The sequence below is a fragment of the Panulirus ornatus genome, chromosome 55 (genome assembly GCF_036320965.1).
Source record: "Panulirus ornatus isolate Po-2019 chromosome 55, ASM3632096v1, whole genome shotgun sequence".
NCBI lineage: Eukaryota > Metazoa > Arthropoda > Malacostraca > Decapoda > Palinuridae > Panulirus > Panulirus ornatus.
In genome coordinates, this window is record NC_092278.1 from 25,628,416 (window position 1) to 25,652,981 (window position 24,566).

Below are 24,566 nucleotides of genomic sequence, written 5' to 3' on the forward strand. Positions count from 1 at the left end.
AAATGTAGTGTGATAAAAGTCATTACTTGAAATTAATAAATATAAAAACAAACATACAGCAAATCAAAGGCATCCACTGCAGCCAATGTAACTGCCAGCTTAATTACAAACAAGAGTAGGAAGTCAATGGCCTCAGCAACAAGTCTCTTCCACAGAGGTGGGATTGTGTATTCCACACCTGTGGAGTAAATAAAAAAAATCATTAAAATTCTAATGAATACAGACATTTGCAAGTTTGCCATTTATAAAGAGTCAGTTTTGTGAAAAGCATCTTACAAAAGCATGCTTCTGAACTAAAATCCCCACTTGCCCTTTTCCTATGTAGTTCCTCTGTAAAGCTGTTAAGATCATATGGTTAGATGACTTTACACTCGCAGCATACATGACACTACTCAAGAAACAAAAAACATAAAATCTGGGATGTAAATGGGGATAAATAAGAGTGCAAACTGTGTAATTAGTTCATTAGCATGTACTCAGTTCCCAGAACCAATTTCCATTACTGGATACAAAACTACACCATGCAATCAAAACAATGACTCACTCAAAACAGAATTTCTGCACATCAACAGGAAATCCACCGACACCCTCTTACCCCTGATAGGCATGAATCTAACCAACATTCTTCTGTAACTTTGAAGGCTCACCCATTACGCTCAAGAGAACACCAACTATACCAGGTATCATACCCAACCATAATGAGTAACAAAACCAACCATGTATCACAACCAATCATAGGTAACATAAACAACCATGCCAGGTAACACATCCAACAATGTATCACAACCAATCATACTAGGTATCACAACCAACCTTACTCAGTAACATATCCAACCATGTATCACAACCAATCATACTGGGTATCAGAATGAACCAAACTGGGTGTCACAACCAACCATACCAGGTATAACAACCAACCACAATGGGTATCACAATAATTCATACTGGGTATTAGATTCAACCAAACTGGATATCACAACCAACCATAATAGGTATTACAACCAACCCTACCAGGTAACACAACCAACCATATTGGGTATCACAATCAATCATACTGGGAACTAGAATAAACCAAACTGGGTATCAAACCATCCTTACCAGGTATCCCAACTAACACTACCAGGTAACACAACCATAATCGGTATCACAACCGATCATAGTGGGTATCAGAATCAACCCTACCAGATAACACAACCATAATGGGTATCACAACCAATCATAGTGGGCATCAGAATCAACCAAACTGGGTATCAAAATCAACCATACCAGGTAAGACAACCCACCATAAGCGTATTACAACAAATCATACTAAGTATCACACTAATCCATACTAAGTATCACAACCAACAATGTTGGGTAAAACACCCAACCACACTAGGTCTCAAGCAACCATACCAATTATCAAATACAACCATACTGGGTATCACAACCATCAAAACTGGGTATCACAACCAACCATACCAGGTATCACAAACAACCATTCTGGGTATCACAACCAACCATACTGGGATCACAAGCAACTACACAAGATATCACAACCGACCATACTGGGATCACAAGCAACTACACAAGATATCACAACCAACCATACTGGGATCACAAGCAACTACACAAGATATCACAACCGACCATACCAGGTATTGCAGTAGGTATCACAACAAACCATAGTAGGTATCACAACCATGCTTGGTATAACAACCAACCATACTGGGTATCACAACTAACCATACTTGGTATAACAACCAACCACACTAGGTATCACATCCAACCATACTAGGTATCACAACCAACCATGATGGGTATCACAAACAAATATACTGGGTATCAAACACAACCATTCTGGGTATCACAAACAACCATATAAGGTATCACAACCAATCATACATGCACATAATTTCAGTCATACCAAACATCATACACAACACACTCATAATATTCACTCCTTACACCTCAAATCAATATAGAGGCCACAAATAAACACCCTTAGAAACACTTAGCAGCACCAGTTTAGGATTAAAAGAAAAGAATCCCTAAGTGTGCCCTCCAAAAAATTCATCTACTCCACCCTAAACTGTCTCATCTGCATGGTCTTCAATCATCGAAAACTAATATAACATAGCTGCAAACCACACACAAAAGAACTTTCAAAACAATGACTAGCTTCTTTGCAACCACAAACACTCAACACCTTCACAGACACAAAAATACTTCAAATACAATCTCACTTCAATATGCTCAGCACTCACTTTGCAGCAGCACTATGCTTCTCCAAACCCAAACTACTCCATAACTAATCACCAGTCCTTAGGCAGAAGTAAAAGGCTTACCTCTGCTTTATACTCACAGTTATCCCTCTCCCCAACAACAAAACAATGACAAAACATATACATAATCTTATGACTAAACCAGCACTAACCAACTGCCCTTCTAACCCATTCTCAAACTTCACCTGACATATATCCATCCGAAACTACAGTCCCAATGCATGTATGAGTTATAATTTCTTACCTGTGTTCTGGACACCACCCATCTCTTCAACATTTTAAACACTGATTCAACACAGCACAATATTCCCCATGCTCAAAATACAATTTTCAAAGAAAAGACACTAAACCCTTACTCCTCAAATGTCCTGCACTTTGAACATACAAACATCACTACACTTCTTGTCTGAAGGTCCCACCAAGTGGATGTGGTTTGCCTGCTAAGTGCTGTGGGAGCCCTACAAAAGATTCTGGGGCAGGATGGTAAGCTACATGGTTGACATTGGCAAGATAAGTAAATACATGACAAAAAAATCACACAGTCATGCTTAAAGCATGCAAAAAAACATAATGTGTCCTACAGGGAACAAGACAAAACTACTCAAAAACTGTTTTAATTACTCGCTATTTATGCCATTATGACACCGCATTATCACATCTCAGCCATCTACAATTTTAGTCATTAACCTTCAAGGGTCTTAGTATGGTGAGCCAACCTCTTCTGGGGAAGATGAGCTGAGTGTGCAAGGAGATGGAGGGCAGATGAGGATTCTAGAACAAATATATGCTTTTCAAAAACACAAAGCTGATAATTTGAATAAGACCTTCACTTGCCTTTTACCCATGCAGTTGCATTAAAAGTCTGTACTTCAAATATGAAAAAGCTCGACTTAGCACGAGAAAATCATTACAGTACCCAGTAGCAGAACAAGCACCTCCAGTTACTAATCCCTTGAACATAACCATGGAAGAGACTCTTCTCTTTCTGAGGTCTTAGCAAGGTATAACCCTTCCCATGGGAGCATCATTTAGCATTGACAAAAAGTGTTTAATTGTATTTCCAGAAGTACATGAAAAAATCCATCTTATGAAATATACCAATTCTTGCATCCTTCAGTAAGTTTCTAGTTGGCTGATCTTATCTGGTTCTCAAAACTCATCATAAATCTTTCCTTTAAACTATCCCTATTCTAAGTAAGGCTGTTTAATACCAAGCAGAACAAGGGACTGGGTTAGAGCTTAAATTATAAAACTTACTAAACACCCTGAGTACATACATCAGCCAAACTCCTAACAACACTCAAAATGTTAAATCATACAAAGAAAGGTAATGCAAATTTCTTAAATGCAACTCATCAATAGACCAACATCCTGAGAATCAATAGTTTGAATATGAAGAGTTCTCAAAGGAACAAATATGAGACAATCAAGATCCCAGCAACTGATGTTCATTAACCTTCAAACTAACTAGGATGTTTCTTTCCATATAGTACACTCTGTAGTCATTGATAAAAGTCTTCTTCAAGATGAGATATAACAAAAAAAGTTTTCTTCAAGAAGAGATACATTAAAAAAAAGTCTTCCTCAAGAAGAGATAAAAAAAAGTGTAAAACCCACTCTTACATTTGGGTAGGTTGTTGCAGCCTGGATGACATGAAGTGGTAAACAGATCTTAAGGGTGTGGGAAAAGGAGGAAAGTAAAGTCCCATAGATTCTCTGTACTTCTCTAACCAGTCTAGGAACCACAATTGATGTGATCTCAACAGAATCATCAGCTAAACCTGATCCAAAAGAGGGTCAATTTTGTTTGAAATCACTGAAAATTTTACCATGGATAAAACAGATCATGACAACACCAGTAATTCCAGCTGAAACTGAATTCATCTTAACATATATGCATGCAGATCTCAAGCAGGAAATCCATAAACTAGGAATTTGACATTAACAACTACAGCAAGCACATCCATCCCTAGAGTGAAACCTTGAAAAGACATGGAGAAATAGTGGAAGAGTACTAGAGGGAGAGAAGTGGTGGAAGAATGTATGGAATGGCATATGGGAGAGCTGCATGTAAAGACAGGGATAAGTGGAGACTCTTATGCTGTGGCCATCAACTTGATGGAAGTTCCTGGAGGGAACAGGCATGTGACACCTGCAAGATGTATGGGAAAGTGGTGATTGAGAGGGTGGAGGCACGTATAGAGCATCAGATTAGGGAGCAATAATGTGGTTTCAGAAGTGAAGTGGTGGAGGATAGTTAGATCATGTGATTGCTTTGAAGAAAGTTTTCTGAAATGATTTTGATATGAGAGATTGAATGGGGAGAGGTAGATAAAGAGGACTTATGTGATGGAAGTGGAGGTGACAGTGAGAAGGGGAGACCAAATTAGAAATGGAAGATGAAGTGAAAAATATTTTGAGTACTCAGGGCCTGAACATGGATGAGGGGAAATTCTTCCATAGAATAGTGAAATCGAGCAATGTGGTATATATGAGTCAACCTGCTGTCTGTGGACTGAACTAAGGCTGAAGCAGCTGGGGGAACCACGGAAAGGTCTATGGGGCCTGGTTATGGATAGGGAGCTGTGGTTTCAGTGCATTACAAGTGTTTAGAATGGACATCAGTGAATGAGGCACTTTTTTCATCCTTATCTGTTGCTATTTCACTAACATGGGAAACAGTGAGCAAGCATGTAAGTGAGAAAAAACATATGTATATTTATCTATCTATTTATCTATTTTGCTTTGTCGCTGTCTCCCACGTTAACGAGGTAGCACAAGGAAACAGACGAAAGAATGGCCCAACCCACCCACATACACATGTACATACATACACGTCCACACACGCAAATATACATACCTATACATCTCAATGTACACATATATATACACACACAGACATATACATATATACACATGTACAAAATTCATACTGTCTGCCTTTATTTATTCCCATCGCCACCTCGCCACACATAGAATAACAGCCCCCTCCCCCCTCATGTGTGCGAGGTAGCGCTAGGAAAAGACAACAAAGGCCCCAATCGTTCACACTCAGTCTCTAGCTGTCATGTAATAATGCACCGAAACCACAGCTCCCTTTCCACATCCAGGCCCCACACAACTTTCCATGGTGTACCCCAGACGCTTCACATGCCCTGGTTCAATCCACTGACAGCACGTCGACCCCGGTATACCACTTCATTCCAATTTACTCTATTCCTTGCACGCCTTTCACCCTCCTGCATGTTCAGGCCCCGATCACTCAAAATCTTTTTCACTCCATCTTTCCACCTCCAATTTGGCCTCCCACTTCTCCTCGATCCCTCCACCTCTGATACATATATCCTCTTGGTCAATCTTTCCTCACTCATTTTCTCCATGTGACCAAACCATTTCAAAACACCCTCTTCTGCTCTCTCAACCACACTCGTTTTATTTCTACATATATATACTTCCCACGTATTCCCTGAGTGTCACAGAAGGCGACTAAAAGGGAAGGGAGCAGGGGGATGGAAATCCTCCCCTCTCATTTTCCAAAAGAAGGAACAGAGAAGGGACCAGGTGAGGATATTCCCTCAAAGGCCCAGTCCTCTGTTCTTAATGCTACCTCACTATCGCGGGAAATGGCGAATAGTATGAGAGAGAGAGAGGGGGGGGGGGGGGAGAGAGAGAGAGAGAGAGAGAGAGAGAGAGAGAGAGAGAGAGAGAGAGATTGTTCCAAGGTACACTAAGGAGTATGAGGAAGGAGAGGTGAAGAAGGGTATGCTTGAAAGTATAGTGTATAGCAATGCTGTACATTCATGAGTAGAGCATGGAGGTGTTAGAAATGGAATAACTGAGAATGATGTGAAGTGCGAGATGAATAGACTAAGAAAGGAAAGACATTCTCAAAGAGACGGTGTGGTGGTAAGGATCGTGTGACTGAAAAGACATGATCAGGGTGTGCTGAAATATTTCTGGCATAAGGAAAGGATGGGCGTGAAGACAGGCTATCAAGATCTATGTGTCAAAAGTGGATGCAGCAAAAAGATGAGGGAGACTGAGAAGGAAACAGAAGGATGGAGTGAAGGAGGCTTTAAGGTATCAGGGCCTAAACATTTAGAAAGAGGTGTGTACTGGATACAATGAATTTGATCAATTTAAGTGTGTGGAGTGGAGTGATATGCTATTACTGGGCTGAACCAGGGACAATGAAGTTTAGATAAACCATGGAATGGTATACATATGGTGACTTCTAGTTGCTGATATATTTATTCATTTATAATACTTGATCGTTGTTTCCCGCGTCAGCGAGGAAGTGCCAGGAAACATACGAAGAATGGCTCATCCATAAATATATATACATACAGTGATAAGAAATGTCAAAACTGACTGGAATCTAGAAACAAGTGATCCAGACAAAACTACAAAATGGCTAATAAGAGAAAAGTACAAAAAGGCTAAAAAGAGACTTCCAGAGATATCAACAAACACCATAGCTACCGAAACCTAAATCATTTCATAATGTGGCTGATAAAAAGATATGGGATTAAAAAGAGCATTATACACACAATAAAGGATGATCCACCCCTATGCAAATGAAAATGAAGTTAACAATAACAGATAAATTAAAATCATATTGTGCTGATGTCATACAAACATATGGATTGAAAGAATGAAGGGAAGACTAAGAAAAATAAGTATTTTCTGTATTCCTTTGAATGTGTGCAGTAAGCGTGAAAAAGGAAGCTTTTTTAAAAGAAATAAAAAGTCAAAAGCCAAACTGCACTAATCAGAGGTGTACAACATACAGAGCTATCAGATGATACGAGGTAACCATGGTAAAATATACAGAACTGTCAGATGATACAAAGTAACCATCGTATGATAGAGTTAATATTCAGCAGTAATTAGCTTACATAAGTGGAAGCTTAAGTTTAAAGTTATGCCTTGTTTATTTCACATAAAGTGAAAACAGAGGAGATTAATACTTGTATTAATCAGACTAAATGGTCCACTGAGAAAAAGTACTGTCCTATTATCACACATGTCCAGGACTGAACACTAAAAGCTAAACCATGATATTCCTGTGATAGCCATTCAGAATATCAAAGGGAATGATTAATACCTCTTTGCTGCTGTTCTGGCTGCTGCTGTTGCTGAGTATTCCCTTGGTCTGGAGTAGGTGGTGCTGGTGTAGGTTCTGACTGTGAATGCTGCTGTTGAGTGGAAAGTAAGGCAGAAGCTTCTGCAGTAGGCCCAAGTCCACTTTGTGTAGCTGCCTAGAACATTTTGAAGAAATTTGGACTTAGCTGTATGCCGTGTGCAAAATGTGCAAGAATGATTCTTGTGCTATCCATGACTCAAAAAATAACCCTTACCACAAATAGATATCTAATCTTTTGTTATTCTTCTCTACCAATCTCTTCCTCAAAATCCCTAAAAGAATCCATTTCAATAAGTTCTCTCATGGTGATTTTTATATCCCATATAAATGCTTTACTTTGAATTGAGCCAGGTTTCTCCACTCATTCAAGTAAACACTGTCATCTGCAAGTTTACAAATCATTCCAAAGTTTAATCTCTCTGATGTTCTTCCTCATATTCTAATCCTTACTCTTCCATCAAATTTGCAACCCATATATTAAATACCTTGAACTCTCTCTAACCATAGTCTTCATCTAATACCACATCTCTAAATCACTACTGTCTCAACATCTGGATTCATACTTATCTTTTTTCTCTTTCATAAAACCTTTACAAGTAGATGTGACTGGTATCAACTCCTTCAAAAATATTTTTGTTATGTAATCAACAGGCCCTCTTATGGAGCTCTTAAAGCTTCAAGGCTGCACTACAACCAGTAGCTAGGAAATGACTTACTCTTTTGGAGTAAATGTTCATTTGTGAGACTGTACTCCTTTTCATTTACTGACAGTGGTATAACCTTGCCAAAGGTGAATTTCCACTCATGGTGTAACTTCTTGCAGGCAGAGTCCAGTAACATCATAAAATATTCTATACATAAACAGTAATTCTCTAATGATCTTCACTGCAACTTTACAACATCAGCTTAAGCTCCAAAAATTACAGTGAATTAATACAATGATTAATCATATCATATACAATGAAAGCATGAGTGCAAAGTAACTGTTTTTCCTCTAATCTTTATTACTTTTTCGATTAATCTATTCTTTTCATTTTATATTGGAGGCTCCAGTCATGGACAAAAGTCCACATCAAGGTTAGGCCTTAACTGAAATACAGAAAGGTTAATGAAAGGGAAAAAGAAGAGACAAAGGAAAGCATTTTAAAATTTTGAAAGAAGTGAAAAAACTGTCTTATAAACTGTACCAGATCACAGTTACTGGGAAAGACATGGAAGGGGTGAGAGTTACAAAGCTTCAAGGTGTTGGGAAGGAAACAGTTATCAACACAGCCCATCCATTTACCGACAGTGGTATAACCTCGCCAAAGGTGAATTTCCACTCATGGTGTAACATCTTACAGGCAGAGTCCAGTAACATCATAAAATATTCTATACATATACAGCAATTCTCTAATGATCTTTACTGCAACTTTATAATCCACTACATCAGCTTAAACTCCAAAAAATACAATGAATTAATATAATGATTAATATTATACATAATGAAAGCATGAGTGCGAAGTAACTGTTTTTCCTCTAATCTTTATTACATTTTTATTCTTTTCTTTTCTTTTTATATTGGAGGCTCCAGTCATGGACAAAAGTCCACATCAAGGTCGGGCCTCAACTAAAGTAGAGATAAGTTACTGAAAGGGAAAAAGAAGATACAAAGGAAAGCATTTCAAAATTTTGGAAGAAGTGAAAAACTGTCTTGGAAATTGTACCAGATCACAGTCATTGGTAAAGACATGGAAGGGGTGAGAGTTACAAAGCTTCAAGCTGTTGGGAAGGAAAGAGTTATCAAAACAGCCCACCCATGAGTTGCCAATGGCCATGCAGTAGTCATGTGACGTAGCATGGTCTACCTAATGGTGGGGGCACACAAGCAGCCAGCTCTTGGGATCAAATCCCAAAGTAACACTTATAAAGAGGAAAAGTGAACAAACACTGCAGCATAGGGCAAGCAAGTTAAGTTTTGAGGTTATCCTGGGAGAGTTTATAAGTCCATCCATTTTTGACTTAACTCTGTTAAGTAAGGATGCTGAATTAGAACCACTCCAGAAGTGAGAGCAGTACTCCATACAAGGACAGATCAGTCCTTCATATAAATGGAGGAACTGTTCAAAGGCTATGAAATTTTAACACCAAGACAGAGCTCCCACCAACATCATGTCGACCCCAATATACCATACCATTCCAATACATTTTCTCCCTTGCAAGCCTTTCACTCCCCAGCATGTTGAGCCCCTGATCACTCAAAATATTTTTCCCTCCATCCATCCATCTCCAATTTGTTCTTTCTGTTCTCTTTATTCCCTCCACTTATGGCTCATATAAATTCTTTATCATCCTTTCCCCACTCATTCATTCCATATGTCCAACCACACTCTTTTTATTATCACACATCTCTCTTTCACTCTTTCATAACTTACTCTATCAAACCACCTCACACCACATATTGCCCTCAAACATTTCATTTCCGACACATCCACCCTCCTCCACACATCCCAACCTATAGCCCATGCCTCGCATCCATATAATATTGGTGGACCTACTATTCCTTCAACCATACCCATTGCTGCCCTTCCAGATAATGTTCTCTCTATCCACACATTCTTCAACTCCCAGAACCTTCGCCCCTTCCCCAACCTATGACTCACTTTCATTTCCATGGTTCCATTCACAACCAAGTCCACTTCCAAATATTTAACACATCACTTCCTCCAATCTTCCTCCATTTAAACCTACAACCCAACTAACTTGTCCCTCAACCCTGCTGAACCTAATAACCTTGCTTTTATTCACATCTACTCATAACTTTCTCCTTTCACACACTTTTCCAAGCCCAGTCACCAACTTCTGCAGCTTCTGATTCAAATCAGCCACCAGTGTTCTATCATACGTAAACAACAACTGACACTTCCAAGGCCCTCTTACCCCCAACAGATTGTATGCTTGCCCCTCTCTCCAAAACTCTTGCATTTACATCCCTCACCACCCATTCACAAACAAATTAATCAACCATGGTGACATTACACACCCTCGCCACAGACTGACCTTCAATGGGAACCAATCACTCTCCTCTCTTCCTACTTGTACACATGCCTTATACCCTTGATAAAAACTTCCCACTCCTCCTAGTGGCTTATCTCCCACACTATATGTTCTTAAGAACTTCCAAAAAGCATCCCTATCACCCTATCATATGCCTTCTCCAGACCCATAAATGCCACACATAAATCCATCTTACCAACCCTACTATATGCCTTCTCCAGATCCATAAATGCCATAAACCAATCCATCTGTTTTTCTAAGTATTTCTCAGACACATTTTTCAAAGCAAACACCTGATCCACACATCCTCTACCACTTCTGAAACCACACTGCTCCTCCCTAATCTGATGCTCTGTACATGCCTTCACCCTCTCAATCAATACCCTCCCATATAAGTCTTCCAGGTGTACTCTACAAACTCATGCCTATACAGTTTGAACACTCACCTTTATCCCCTTTACATTTATACAATGGCACTACATATGCATTCCTCCAATCCTCAGGCACTTCACCATGATGCACACATACACTAAATATCCTTACCAACCAATCAAAAACACAGTTACCCTCTTTCTTCATAAGTTCAACTGCGATACCATCCAATCCCACTGCCTTGCCAGATTTCATCTCCCACAAGGCTTTCAACATCTCTTCTGTTTTCACCAAACCACTCTCCCTATCTTTCTCACTTCACATACCACCCCAAACCAAACACCCTACATCTACTATTCTATCATCAAACACATTTAACAATCCTTCCAAATACCCACATCATCTCGTCACTCCATCACTATCTGTTATCACTTCCCCTTTTGCCCCCTTCATCAAATGTTCCCATTTGTTCTCATATCTTTTGCACATTATTTATCTCCTTCTAAAACATCTTTCTGTTTTTCCATACATATTCTCCATTTCCCGCGTTAGCAAGGTAGCGTTAAGAACAGAGGGCTGAGCCTTAGAGGGGATATCCTCACTTGGCCCCCTTCTCTGTTCCTTCTTTTGGTAATCAAAAACAAGAGGGGAGGATTTCCAGCCCCCAACTCCCTCCCCTTTTAGTCACTTTCTTCAACATGCAGGGAATACATGGGAATTATTCTTTCTCCCCTATCCCCAGGGATAAAAACATCTTTTCATTCACCCCTAAAGTTTAACAATATTCTCTCATCCAAACTATCATTTGCCTTCTTTAATGCTCTCCGCACCTTCCTTCTGACTTGCTACTTTCTCTCACATATCTTCCAATCATTTGCACTCCTTCCTGGTAAGTACTGCCCAAATGCCTCTCTTTTCTCTTTCATTGGCACCTTTACTTCTTCATCCCACCACTCACTACCCTTTCTAATCTGCCCATTTCCCACCTTTCGCATGCCACATGCATCTCTTGCACATGACATCACTGCTTCCCTAAATAACTTCCATTCCTAATCCACTTCCATCATGTCATTTGCTCTCACCTTCTGACACTCTACACCCAATCTCTCCTGGTACTTCCTCCCACAAGTCTCCTTTCCAAGCTCACTTAATCTCACCACTCTCTTCTCCCCAACATTTTCTCTTCTTTTTTGAAAACCTCTACAAATCTTCACCTTCACTTACACAAGATAGTGATCAGACATCCCTCCAGATGCCCCTTTCAGCACATTAACATCCAAAAGTCTCTCTTTTACAAGCCTATCAATTAACAGGTAATCTAATAATGCCCTCTGACCATCTCTTCTACTCACATACATATAGTTATGTATATCTCTCTTTTTAAACCAGGCATTCCCAATCACCAGTCTTTTTTCAGCACACAAATCCAAAAGCTCTTCACCATTTCCATTCACAACACTGAATACCACATGTACACCAATTATACTCTCAACTACCACATTACTCACCTTCACATTTAAATCACCCATCACTAATATCTGATCCCATGAACCAAAGCTATTGACACAATCACTCAACTGCTCCATCCACTCACATCAATCTAGAATTTATTTTCTTACACTCTTTCATACACTCCCACAACTCTTGCTTCAGGAGTAGTAGTACTCCTTCCTTAGCTGTCATCCTCTCACTAACCCCTGACTTTACTCCCAAGACTTTTTCAAACCATTCTTCCCCTTTACCCTTGAGCTTCATTTCACTCAGAGCCAGAATTTCCAGGTTTCTTTCCTCAAACATACTTCCTACCTCTCCTTTCTTCTCATCTTGGTCACATATATTATTTCATTCATATTCATTTCTATTATACTCAATTGCTGTTTCCTGCGTCAACAAGGTATTGCAAGGAAGCAGATGAAGAATGGCCTAACCACTCATATACATATATATATACATAAATGCCCATACATGCACGTATACATACATACACATTGCAACATATACATACACAGACATATACATATATACACATGTACATATTCATACTTGTTGCCTTCATCCATTCCCATCGCCCCGCCACACATGAAACGGCATCCCCCCCTCCAGCGAGGGAGTGCCAGGAAAAGACAAAAAGGCCACATTCATTCACACTCAGTCTTTCCCTGTCATGTGTAATGCACCGAAACCACAGCTCCCTTTCCACATCCAGGCCCCACAGACCTTTCCATGGTTTACCCCAGATGTTTCACATGCCCTGGTTCAATTCACTGACAGCACATGGATCCCAGTATACAACATTATTCCAATTCACTTTATTCCTTGCACGCCTTTCACCCTCTTGTATGTTCAGGCTCCAATAGCTCAGTCTTTTTCACTCCATCCTTCCACCTCCAATTTGGTCTCCTGCTTCTCCTTGTTCCCTCCACCTCTGACACATACATCTTTTCTCACTCATTCTCTCTATGTGTCCAAACCATTTCAAAACACAATCTTCTGCTCTCTCAACCACACTCTTTTTATTACCACACATCTCTCTTACCCTTTCATTACTTACTCAATCAAACCACCTCACACCACATATTGTCCTCAAACATTTCATTTCCAAAACATCCAACCTCCTCTGCACAACCCTATCTATAGCCCGTGCCTCACAACCATATAACATTGCTGGGACCACTATTCCTTCAAACATACCCATTTTTGCTCTTCTAGATAATATTCTCACCTTCCACACATTCTTCAATGCCCCCAAAACCTTCATCCCCTCCCCCACCTTGCGACTCAAAGTTGCTTCTATGGTTCAATCCACTGCTAAGTTCACTCACAGATATCTGAAACATTTCACTTCCTCCAGTTTTTCTCCAATCAAACTTACCTCCCAATAAACTCGTCCCTCAACCCTACTAAACCTAAAAACCTTGCTCTTATTCACATTCACTCTCAACTTTCTTCTTTCACACACACTTTACCACTGATGATACAGTGCTGGTGGCTGATTCAGGTGAGAAACTACAGAAGCTGGTGACTGAGTTTGGTAGAGTGAGTGAAAGAAAAAAGCTGAGAGTAAATGCGAATGAGAGCAAGGTTATTAGGTACAGTGGGGTTGAAGGACAAGTCTATTGGGAGGTAAGTTTGAATGGAGAAAAACTGGAGGAAGTGAGGTGTTTTAGATATCTGGGAGTGGATGTGGCAGCGGATGGAACCATGGAAGTGGAAGTGAGTCACAGGGTGGGGATGGGGCGAAAGTTCTGGGAGCATTGAAAAATGTGTGGAAGGCAAGAACATTATCTCAGAAAGCAATGTTTGATATGTTTGAAGAAATAGTGGTTCCAACAATGTTATATGGTTGCAAGGCATGGGCTATAGATAGAGTTGGGTGGAGGAGGGTAGATGTGTTGGAAATGAGATGTTTGAGGACAATATGTAGTGTGAGGCAGTTTGATCGAGTAAGTAATGAAAGGGTAAGAGAGATGTGTGGTAATAAAAAGTGTGGTTGAGAGAGCAGAAGAGGGTGTTTTGAAATGGTTTGGTCACATGGAGAGAATGAGCGAGGAAAGATTGACAAAGGGGATATATGTGTCAGAGGTGGAGGGAACAAGGAGAAGTGGGAGACCAAATTGGAGGTGAAAAGATGGAGTGATAAAGATTTTGAGCGTTCGGGGCCTGAACATGCAGGAGGGTGAAAGGCGTGCAAGGAATAGAGTAAATTGGAATGATGTGGTATACCTGGGTCGACGTGCTGTCAATGGATTGAACCAGGGCATGTGAAGCGTATGGGGTAAACCATGGAAGTTTTGTGGGGCCTGGATGTGGAAAGGGAGCTGTGGTTTCGGTGCATTATACATGACAGCTAGAGACTGAGTGTGAACGAACGTGGCCTTTGTTGTCTTTTCCTAGCACTACCTCGCACGCATGTGAGGGAAGTGGGTTGACATTTCATGTGTGGCGGGCTGGCGACGGGAATGAATAAAGGCAGCAAGTATGAATTATGTACATGTGTATATATGTATATGTCTGTGTATGTACACATATGTATACGTTGAAATGTATAGGTATGTATGTGTGTGTGTGTGTTGACGTCTATGTATATACATGTGTATGTGGGTGGGTTGGGCCATTCTTTCTTCTGTTTCCTTGCGCTACCTCACTAATGCAGGAGACAGTGACAAAGTATAATAAATATAAAATAGAATGTTGTTGTTCGCTGATGATACAGCGCTGGTGGCTGATTCATGTGAGAAACTGCAGAAGCTGGTGACTGAGTTTGGTAAAGTGTGTGGAAGAAGAAAGTTAAGAGTAAATGTGAATAAGAGCAAGGTTATTAGGTACAGTAGGGTTGAGGGTCAAGTCAATTGGGAGGTGAGTTTGAATGGAGAAAAACTGGAGGAAGTGAAGTGTTTTAGATATCTGGGAGTGGATCTGTCAGCGGATGGAACCATGGAAGCGGAAGTGGATCATAGGGTGGGGGAGGGGGCGAAAATTTTGGGAGCCTTGAAAAATGTGTGGAAGTCGAGAACATTATCTCGGAAAGCAAAAATGGGTATGTTTGAAGGAATAGTGGTTCCAACAATGTTGTATGGTTGCGAGGCGTGGGCTATGGATAGAGTTGTGCGCAGGAGGATGGATGTGCTGGAAATGAGATGTTTGAGGACAATGTGTGGTGTGAGGTGGTTTGATCGAGTAAGTAACGTAAGGGTAAGAGAGATGTGTGGAAATAAAAAGAGCATGGTTGAGAGAGCAGAAGAGGGTGTTTTGAAATGGTTTGGGCACATGGAGAGAATGAGTGAGGAAAGATTGACCAAGAGGATATATGTGTCGGAGGTGGAGGGAACGAGGAGAAGAGGGAGACCAAACTGGAGGTGGAAAGATGGAGTGAAAAAGATTTTGTGTGATCGGGGCCTGAACATGCAGGAGGGTGAAAGGAGGGCAAGGAATAGAGTGAATTGGAGCGATGTGGTATACAGGGGTTGACGTGCTGTCAGTGGATTGAATCAAGGCATGTGAAGCGTCTGGGGTAAACCATGGAAAGCTGTGTAGGTATGTATATTTGCGTGTGTGGACGTGTGTATGTACATGTGTACATGTGTATGGGGGGGGGGGTTGGGCCATTTCTTTCGTCTGTTTCCTTGCGCTACCTCGCAAACGCGGGAGACAGCGACAAAGTATAAAAAAAAAAAAAAAAAAAATCTATTACACTTAGTCGCTGCTGTTGTTCTTTGATTCTCCAATAAATTCATCAATCTTTATGATCATCTGGTGACTTAGTGAGGTGTTAATGTGTTCGAAGTAAAATGAGAAATTCTTTTTTCTATTCTGCATTTAAGAAGTGATATTTTCTGAACTTATAAATCTTACAATTGTAAAGTTTATTACAAAATTTGGATTCTATAACTGTGAGTACTGTATCTGTAAATTGATGCAATACATCACAGGATCTGTGCACTCTTTTCTTTCAAAGAATCTCTGTTTTTCCCTACTAATAGTAAAGAATCTATATCATGGTTTGCTCATGCTCTCTACTTATGATTACTGTACCTGGGTCTGTAATGATGCCAGAAAGTATGGAAATGTGGCCATTACCCACTGCCATTGGTACAATTGATTCATCCATGTTCGCAGAGCAAGGGCATACTCCCCCGCAGTATGGTAGTCTCCTTCATACTCCTTTAGCAATGCTGGACGGTATTCTGATGATGAAAAATATGAGCATAAACATTATAGTATAACTGCTGTTGTCTGTATGGCTTTAGAGTGACATGTATACTAACCACTGCTCAATGAAGACTGCACATCACCCTCCTTTAAGCACAAAAACAATTTATTGTATAAGATTAAAGAATGAAATTAAAAAGGCAGATATCCAGTAGAGCCCTGAGCCAGTTCTTTTCCATTAATCAAAACACTACCATGATGAATTTCTTGAACATATTATAGCAGGAGCATAATACACTTCCACAATCTAATTATTCAGTTCTAGGATGACAAATATACAGCACAAACACAACAAAATATATGATTCATCAACAAGAATCTAACACAATGTAAGACTCTCATAACAGTGAAAGAGGAAAGATGAATGTAACAGTTCTGATATACAGTATATGGCCATGACTAAACATTGACATAACATATAGAGTTAAACAACATAAATGTATAGAAAAATACATTTCAATTTAAAAATATATTCAAATAGGTAGTACCTAGTAGGCAGCCAACGACTAGGGAGGTATATTACCAGTGCTACTCGCCTGGGTATCAGGAGGGTTAGTGACATCTGTTGAGTGGGCCAGCACTTTAGTGGTTGTCAAGTTGCACTCCTCTGACCCAGGTAGTTGTTTCTTTCTTTCTGCCTCACTAACAGGTGGACTACTAGCATTCTGTTCACAAATGTACAATTCCTCCTTGTTATATACAACACTTGACAATACTTAACTCACGCAACTCATTCTTCATAAATCTAGATTTTCCTGCAGTGAGCACTATGCCCTAGCCCTGCCTTTTGGCAAAATGGTAGGAGGAGTAGACAGAAATAGTAGGTAGGAAGATTTAGGCAAGAGTATTAGGTAGAAGTAGTAGATAGGAGCATTAGACAGAAGTAGTCTTTGGGAATATTAGGTAGGAGCCTGTGAAAGTACACTGAACTAGACTTGTCCTCTGCCAGTGGCCTGTTAAGGGTGAGGCACAAAAGCTATGAAGTGGCACTGGAGTTCTTTAGTTACAAAGACAGTTGCTGTGGCCACCCCTTAGAGAAAGTTCCAATTGGAACAAGCGTCAGAGATATAGGCAGATAGATAGTCAGTGACTAGGGAGGTATATTACCAGTACTAACCACTTGGGTATTGGGAGGGTTAGTGATGGCTGTGTAGCAAGCCAAACTTCAGTGACGGTCCAGTTGCACTCCTCCGACCCAGGTAGCTGTCTTTTCATTCTGCTTTTCCCATACGTTGACCAATAGCATCTGTCCACAATAATATCATTTCTCCTTGTCATAAATAACACATGACAAAACATTACTCACACAACTCATTTTTCATAATCCTAGATTTTCCTATGGTGAGCACTATGGGCTAGACCTACCTTTTGGCAAAATGGTAACAGCAACAGATTGAAGTGGTACATGGGGACACTTAGGCTAGGACATTAGGTTAAAACATATAAGGTATAAGTAGTAGGTAGAAATATTAGGCAGGAACATTAATTAGACACAGTCAAATTAGGTAGGAGCCTCTGCAAACACTGCACAAGAGTTGCTTTCTGCCAGTGGCCTGTTAAGGTGCGGTGCTGAAGCAGCTCTGGAGTCCACTAGTTATGTAGAATCTATTGCAGTGGCCACCCCCTTGAGGTAGTTTCAGGTGGGAACAGCCATCAGAGACAATGACTGAATGACAGACAGAATACATTCAATACATAATAAAAGACCCAGAAAAAGCTCACTCTTTTTGGCTCCAGTTGAAGAAGAATCTTCACCAGCTGTTACCATGGTGATGCGCCTGCAAGAAAAAATTTTGGTATGAAAATAATTTCCAATCACAAAAAAATATACTCTCTGAAAATTATGATGGTATTCATATACAGGACTCCCCTGTTTAATCCCAGAAAATGCTAAATAAGCTAGCTACATTTCTCTCAAAGATTTCCATTATACAAATTATGGTGAATTCCACAGTCAAAATTTAAAACCTACATATTACTCTAAAATTCTCACTACACTGTTTATACAACTAATTTGCACTGTTAATGAAGAGCTACACAGTAGCTACTTTACAGCAATGATAACATATTACATAAATAAACCTGCTGATGTGGTGTGTGTATTTAAGCCAGAGGGGGTGATGACAAGAGCAGCTGGATTTCATTTCATATTTCACTACTGAAGTTAATCACTGATACTACAGGGAGTCAGAAATAATACAGAGTTGATGATATAAATTATAAAAACAATGGTGTACAGACACTAGAACTAAGCCTACAGCTCTGGCAATGAAAGCTATTTTCTTCTTCACTTTAAGGTGTCAAAGAACATTCAGTTTCACTTCCAAACTACAGGCTGTACCTCCCTAACATGATGCTCTGTGGTCCAGCAACCATCTACGGTCAAGCACAGTTTAGAGATGCCACCATTAGTTCGTGGATCTGCCACCAGGGAGGCATTGTTAGCAGTGCTAAGGCACCAAAATCTGTTTACACTGCAGCTGAGCTAATTAACAGTCCTGTTAATTTCTTATAGCCCCAGAACAAGTGTATAATGCTGATGAATCTGCCATATTGTTGTCATATACCACAAAAAACCCTTGCCCAGGATACTGAGGATTCTCCATCTTGGGGTAAGCATTCCAAAGATAGGGTAACAATTCTTGGCTGCAGCAATGCTGCAGGCATACATAAAACCAAGCTGATGGTAATTAGTAAGTGTTTCCCCAAGGGCCTTACAAGGGCTCACTTTCTGTTTTCTGGCATTTTCTGTGGTCCAGCAATGGCCAAGTCCCAAGGTTGCCTGATTGAAGAGGTACAACCTGTATTGCACTCCTCTTGATCATTGTACTACTACAATTCTTAACACTCATGGCACATTTTGGAACTCACTTTGAATGGTATGAAGTACTGCAAAAGTTCAAAAGAAACCTAAATCAGGGCAAAATAAACTGATCTCATTGCTCACATGGACCACAGGCTGAAATGTGAAAATCACTAATAATAGCAAATTTACACCACTACATGGCAACTAGTGGCTTGCATGCAAGCCTCATGAAGAACTGGTGCTCCAAGAACATGCTTAGCTTGAAAATGTCACTACTATGTTAAGCAGTTATGTGATATAAGAACAGGTGATACTGTACCTTAAATAACTTATTTCCCTAATATCTTACAAAAATAATTCAAAAAGCAGAACATTTAGCAGGAATTACCTGTATCTATATCCAAATCAGCATCCCACACTCAAGCAGAATCTCCTGTAAATACAATTATCAACAGAAGTCTCCTAACATTCATCAATACAATGTCCATCATGAAATTTTATGAAAAACAATTCCAGGATGTGATACATTACATACCATGGAAACATAAGGAGTATGATGAACATTTGTCATACGTAGCATAAAAAATACAATTTGTCAGTTCCAGTCAGTTACGTTGATGAATAAGAACAATATGTCACCTATATCCACTTTATCTTGGAAACCCCACGTTACGGAAATAGCTAAGTCTGCCTCTAAGGAACTGGTACATGTGTTTGCAAGAATTTCATTTCTTGCAAACACTTGTTATGTTCATATAAAGGATTGATCCATCCTTGAGTCAAAATACTCCTCTCATATCTAAGGTAGTTCTAGCACTGCATCGTTACTGGACAGAGTCGAGTAGTCTAACTTATAAACTCTCCCATGCTAACTTCAAAACTTGACCCGCTTGTCCTAAGCTGCAATGTAGGTATATTTTTCTCTCTATCGGAATTCCTATGATTTTTGCTCCCAAGATCTTGCTACTTGTGTGCCTCTGAGCACTACCTAAACAATACAGTACTGAGCAAGCTTCTGTGTCACATGATTACTGTGTGGCCACTCGCAACTCCAGGGTGGGTCGTTTTCATGAGCGTTTCTTATCATACACCTTGAAACTTTGGAATTCTACCCTCTTGCATCTTTCCTAGTAACTATGACGTGGCATATTTTAAAATTGGTTTCTGACTTCCTCCAAAATCCAGTTTCCCTTGTCCCCCTTCTTTTTTTCCTTTCATTAATCTCCTTATACTTCAATTAAGGCCTGGCCTTGACATGGAAGGTTGTCCATGACTATAGCCTCCAACATAATTAAAAATAAAAAGTAAATTAACCTTACAGAAGTTGAATTGCTTCTTGGTCACACCAGAATAAAAAGAATTTCTTTTTTCATCTGACATGACGATATTTCTATGCAGCATTCACATGATCTTGAGAAGATAAGAACTCCCAAAAAAACTGCTCATCTTAAAGCAGTGGCACAAATTTGTTGACGTTTCATCAAACTTTCGTGGCCAGCAGCTCGACATCACTAAGCCTGGGAAGGTGAGTCCTGGCCTACAGCTCATTACCAGTAAGCTTACGATGATTGTGCTAACCTACATGTCAACACCAGACACCTATGATGATGGTGTTGACCTGAGGCTGGGCAACGCATTATATCCCCAATGAACATGTTAAATTTGGGTGTTATTGAAACCTTTCACTGTGATTCTAATTGAATCACCTTTTCTACAATTTCATTTACCTTTCTCTTCACTTACCTGACAGTATAAAAGTGAATAGTTATCTCCAGAAATGGACTAACCTCAACAACATGAACCCTTAAAACCAAAATAAACAAACGTCATCACATAAACACAACAGACGTATAACAAGAAAATATAATACTCCAAAACAATTGTGGCAATCTAATAAAATGATATACGAATAGAAAAATACATAAAATTAGGATCAGTTGACAGCAAAATTCACTCTTTTTTCTTTCATACATTTTCGCCATTTCCTGGGTAAGGGAAGGAGCGCCAGGAATATACGACAATATGGCCAGGTTGGATGACATGTATTGTCCAGTTCTCGTGTACAATATAACGCTATTGGTTAATACAACACCGTATTTCTTTCCTGTAGACACATAAAGCATACATGAAGGAAGGTGGAGCACGTTTTCCGTGCTTTCGTTGTTATAATGTTAAAATAATCAGTTAGTGTAGTTGGTGCTTTAGGCTTATATACAAGCAAGAGTAATATATTTAATTTTAGTGCCAAAGAGCCAGAAAATACATGGCGCATAAAATTAAAATGAAATAAAATACTTGAAAGTGACAATAAGCAAGTGAAATTCTTTCAATTAAAAAGCTAGACCGCCACACACATGTGAAGTTTGGTACATACGATTACTGCTTTATTAAAGTATTTAATTGGAACTGTAGAAACTAAATGCCCCATCATCACCAGTACCAGGGTAACCAACTCTCCCACCATCACCAGTACCAGGTTGTGTTTGGCTTTCACCTTCATCTTGTTAGCATTATTCAGTAGGCAACACACAATGGTCAGAGGTAATCATGATGGGCAGTAATGTCGTTAACCTAGTGACGTCAACTCACGCTCTCGGGTCGGCAACTTATTTCTCACCACTTATTTTGGTTCCCATTCTTGTCAAGTATTGTTTCATCATAACCAAGATATCACTGTTGCTATCAGTAGTGACTTAGATAATCTGATATAATAAATGTTGGAAATAAATATATAATAGCTGGAGTAAATGGCTGGAGGATCAGTGAACTTTAGTTCAGCCTCAGGAGCATCAGCCAAGGCGTTTGTATTAAGGTATGAATAAGGCTTTCATTATTTCTAGAGAAGTTCTTGCAGTGTCACCCATTTGACTTTGGATAGGAATGAATTCAACTTGCACTCCTTCCATCACTATGAATGACTAAATGCTAACACTCGACAAAAGAGCAACAAATCTGAACATGGCTTACACCTACACATGATGTTCACTCTCACCCTACAAACATCAACACAAAACAAACCAAGATATGAAATAATGATTTTGTAAATATTATCTGGTTTGATTAGTCCTTTGCCAGGATTTTTAGGGCAGTCAACTTCAACCTACATCCACAAAAAAAAAAAAAAAAAAATTCGTGCTTAGGATAATTCTAAGATCTTACTACACACACTTTAACTGTTGAGAGACAGCGGCAGCTTCTACTGTGTGTATGTGGCTCTGAGTCCTGTGTGTGTGTGGCTCTGAGTCCTGTATGTGTGGCTCTGAGTCCTGTGTGTGTGTGTGTGGCTCTGAGTCCTGTGTGTGTGGCTCTGAGTCCTGTGTGTGTGTGGCTCTGAGTCCCGAGTGTGTGGCTCTGAGTCCTGTGTATGTGGCTCTGAGTCCTGTGTGTGTGTGGCTCTGAGTCCTGTATGTGTGGCTCTGAGTCTTGTGTGTGTGTGTGTGTGGCTCTGAGTCGTGTGTGTGTGGCTCTGAGTCCTGTGTGTGTGTGGCTCTGAGTCCTGAGTCCTGTGTGTGTGGCTCTGAGTCCTGTGTGTGTGTGGCTCTGAGTCCTGAGTCCTGTGTGTGTGGCTCTGAGTCCTGTGTGTGTGGCTCTGAGTCCTGTGTATGTGGCTCTGAGTCCTGTGTATGTGGCTCTGAGTCCTGTGTGTGTGGCTCTGAGTCCTGTGTATGTGGCTCTGAGTCCTGTGTGTGTGGCTCTGAGTCCTGTGTGTGTGTGGCTTTGAGTCCTGTGTGTGTATGGCTCTGAGTCCTGTGTATGTGGCTCTGAGTCCTGTGTGTGTGTGGCTCTGAGTCCTGTGTGTGTGTGGCTCTGAGTCCTGTGTGTGGCTCTGAGTCCTGAGTGTGTGGCTCTGAGTCCTGTGTGTGTGGCTCTGAGTCCTGTGTATGTGGCTCTGAGTCCTGTGTATGTGGCTCTGCGTCCTGTGTATGTGGCTCCGAGTCCTGTGTGTGTGGTTCTGAGTCCTGTGTATGTGGCTCTGAGTCCTGTGTATATGGCTCTGAGTCCTGTGTGTGGGGCTCTGAGTCCTGTGTATGTGGCTGTGAGTCCTGTGTGTGTGGCTGTGAGTCCTGTGTGTGTGGCTGCGAGTCCTGTGTGTGTGGCTCTGAGACCTGAGTCCTGAGTCCTGTGTGTGTGGCTCTGAGTCCTGAGTGTGTGGCTCTGAGTCCTGAGTGTGTGGCTCTGAGTCCTGTGTGTGTGGCTCTGAGTCCTGAGTCCTGTGTGTGTGGCTGAGTCCTGTGTGTGTGGCTCTGAGTCCTGAGTCCTGTGTGTGTGGCTCTGAGTCCTGAGTGTGAGGCTGTGAGTCCTGTGTATGTGGCTGTGAGTCCTGTGTGTGTGGCTCTGAGTCCTGTGTGTGTGGCTGAGAGTCCTGAGTGTGTGGCTCCGAGTCCTGAGTCCTGTGTGTGTGGCTGTGAGTCCTGAGTGTGTGGCTGTGAGTCCTGATTCTAGTGTGTGTGGCTCTGAGACCTCCATGCTTTTGTAAGTAGTGAACTTTAACCCACCGACCTGTGTCGCCGCCACAGATATTCATATGGCCAATGGATTCTCTGTGTCTATAAGGAGTGGCTAAGACTTGAACTCTTGTCAATGATAGTCCGTTGTAAGATGTGTAACCTTGCTATGCCACAAGTGGCAAAGGTGTGCCCGCGTGTAACTAAACTGTGGCGTCTTTTAGGTGTGGGTGTTATGTAAAATGTAACGACCTACTTCATCCCAAATAAAATTGTCACAGATAATTAAAACTTTCTCTTGATTTAATGATCTTTGGTGAAGTATTTTGTTTCATGTTGAGGTAGTTCTTATATTTTCATCGTAACTATTCACATAAAGTATTGGCAACAAAACTTGTATGTCCCCCCATACATTTTCAAAGGCGATGTCAAACTAACATTTCATTACTTTTGTCTTCTTTCCTTTTATCTTGATTGCCATGTGCAGATGTATGATAATGAAATTAGCAAGGCTTCTGTAGTGTTCAGTCCATATTTTCGGTGCATTGTGTCTTGATCTCCACATGAGGCAAGGTTAAATTGTTGCAGGAAACATCGCCTTAGTCATGCTACCATGGCACTCAGTATGAGTTGTAGAAATCTCACATGTACCATTCACACATTTACTCGCTTCCATGCGAGAATTTGGGCTTTCTCCTCCTTAGAAAGGTGAAAGGTAATCATCTTGACGCATAGGTGGAAGAAAGACTGCACAGAAGTGAAATTCCTGAAATGAAGTGGCATCCTGG

General features: G+C 40.5%; 1 protein-coding gene across 3 annotated transcripts in view; it reads right to left on the minus strand.

The window, feature by feature from the left end:
- LOC139765609 (protein FAM8A1-like) overlaps positions 1-22,248 on the minus strand; it is a 35,337-nt gene extending 13,089 nt beyond the window's left edge. The window contains exons 1-6 of one of the 3 annotated variants that reach the window (XM_071693261.1): positions 21,077-22,248; positions 19,722-19,766; positions 18,250-18,305; positions 16,351-16,502; positions 7,372-7,525; positions 58-178 (exon numbers count right to left, since the gene is read on the minus strand). In XM_071693261.1, coding sequence (XP_071549362.1) covers positions 58-178; positions 7,372-7,525; positions 16,351-16,502; positions 18,250-18,295 — 473 coding nt within the window. In that variant the 5' untranslated portion in view covers positions 18,296-18,305; positions 19,722-19,766; positions 21,077-22,248. The remainder of the gene's footprint in view (positions 1-57; positions 179-7,371; positions 7,526-16,350; positions 16,503-18,249; positions 18,306-19,721; positions 19,767-21,076) is intronic. The other 2 variants (XM_071693259.1, XM_071693260.1) reach the window with 2 other exon arrangements.
- Between the last annotated feature and the right edge of the window lie 2,318 nt (positions 22,249-24,566).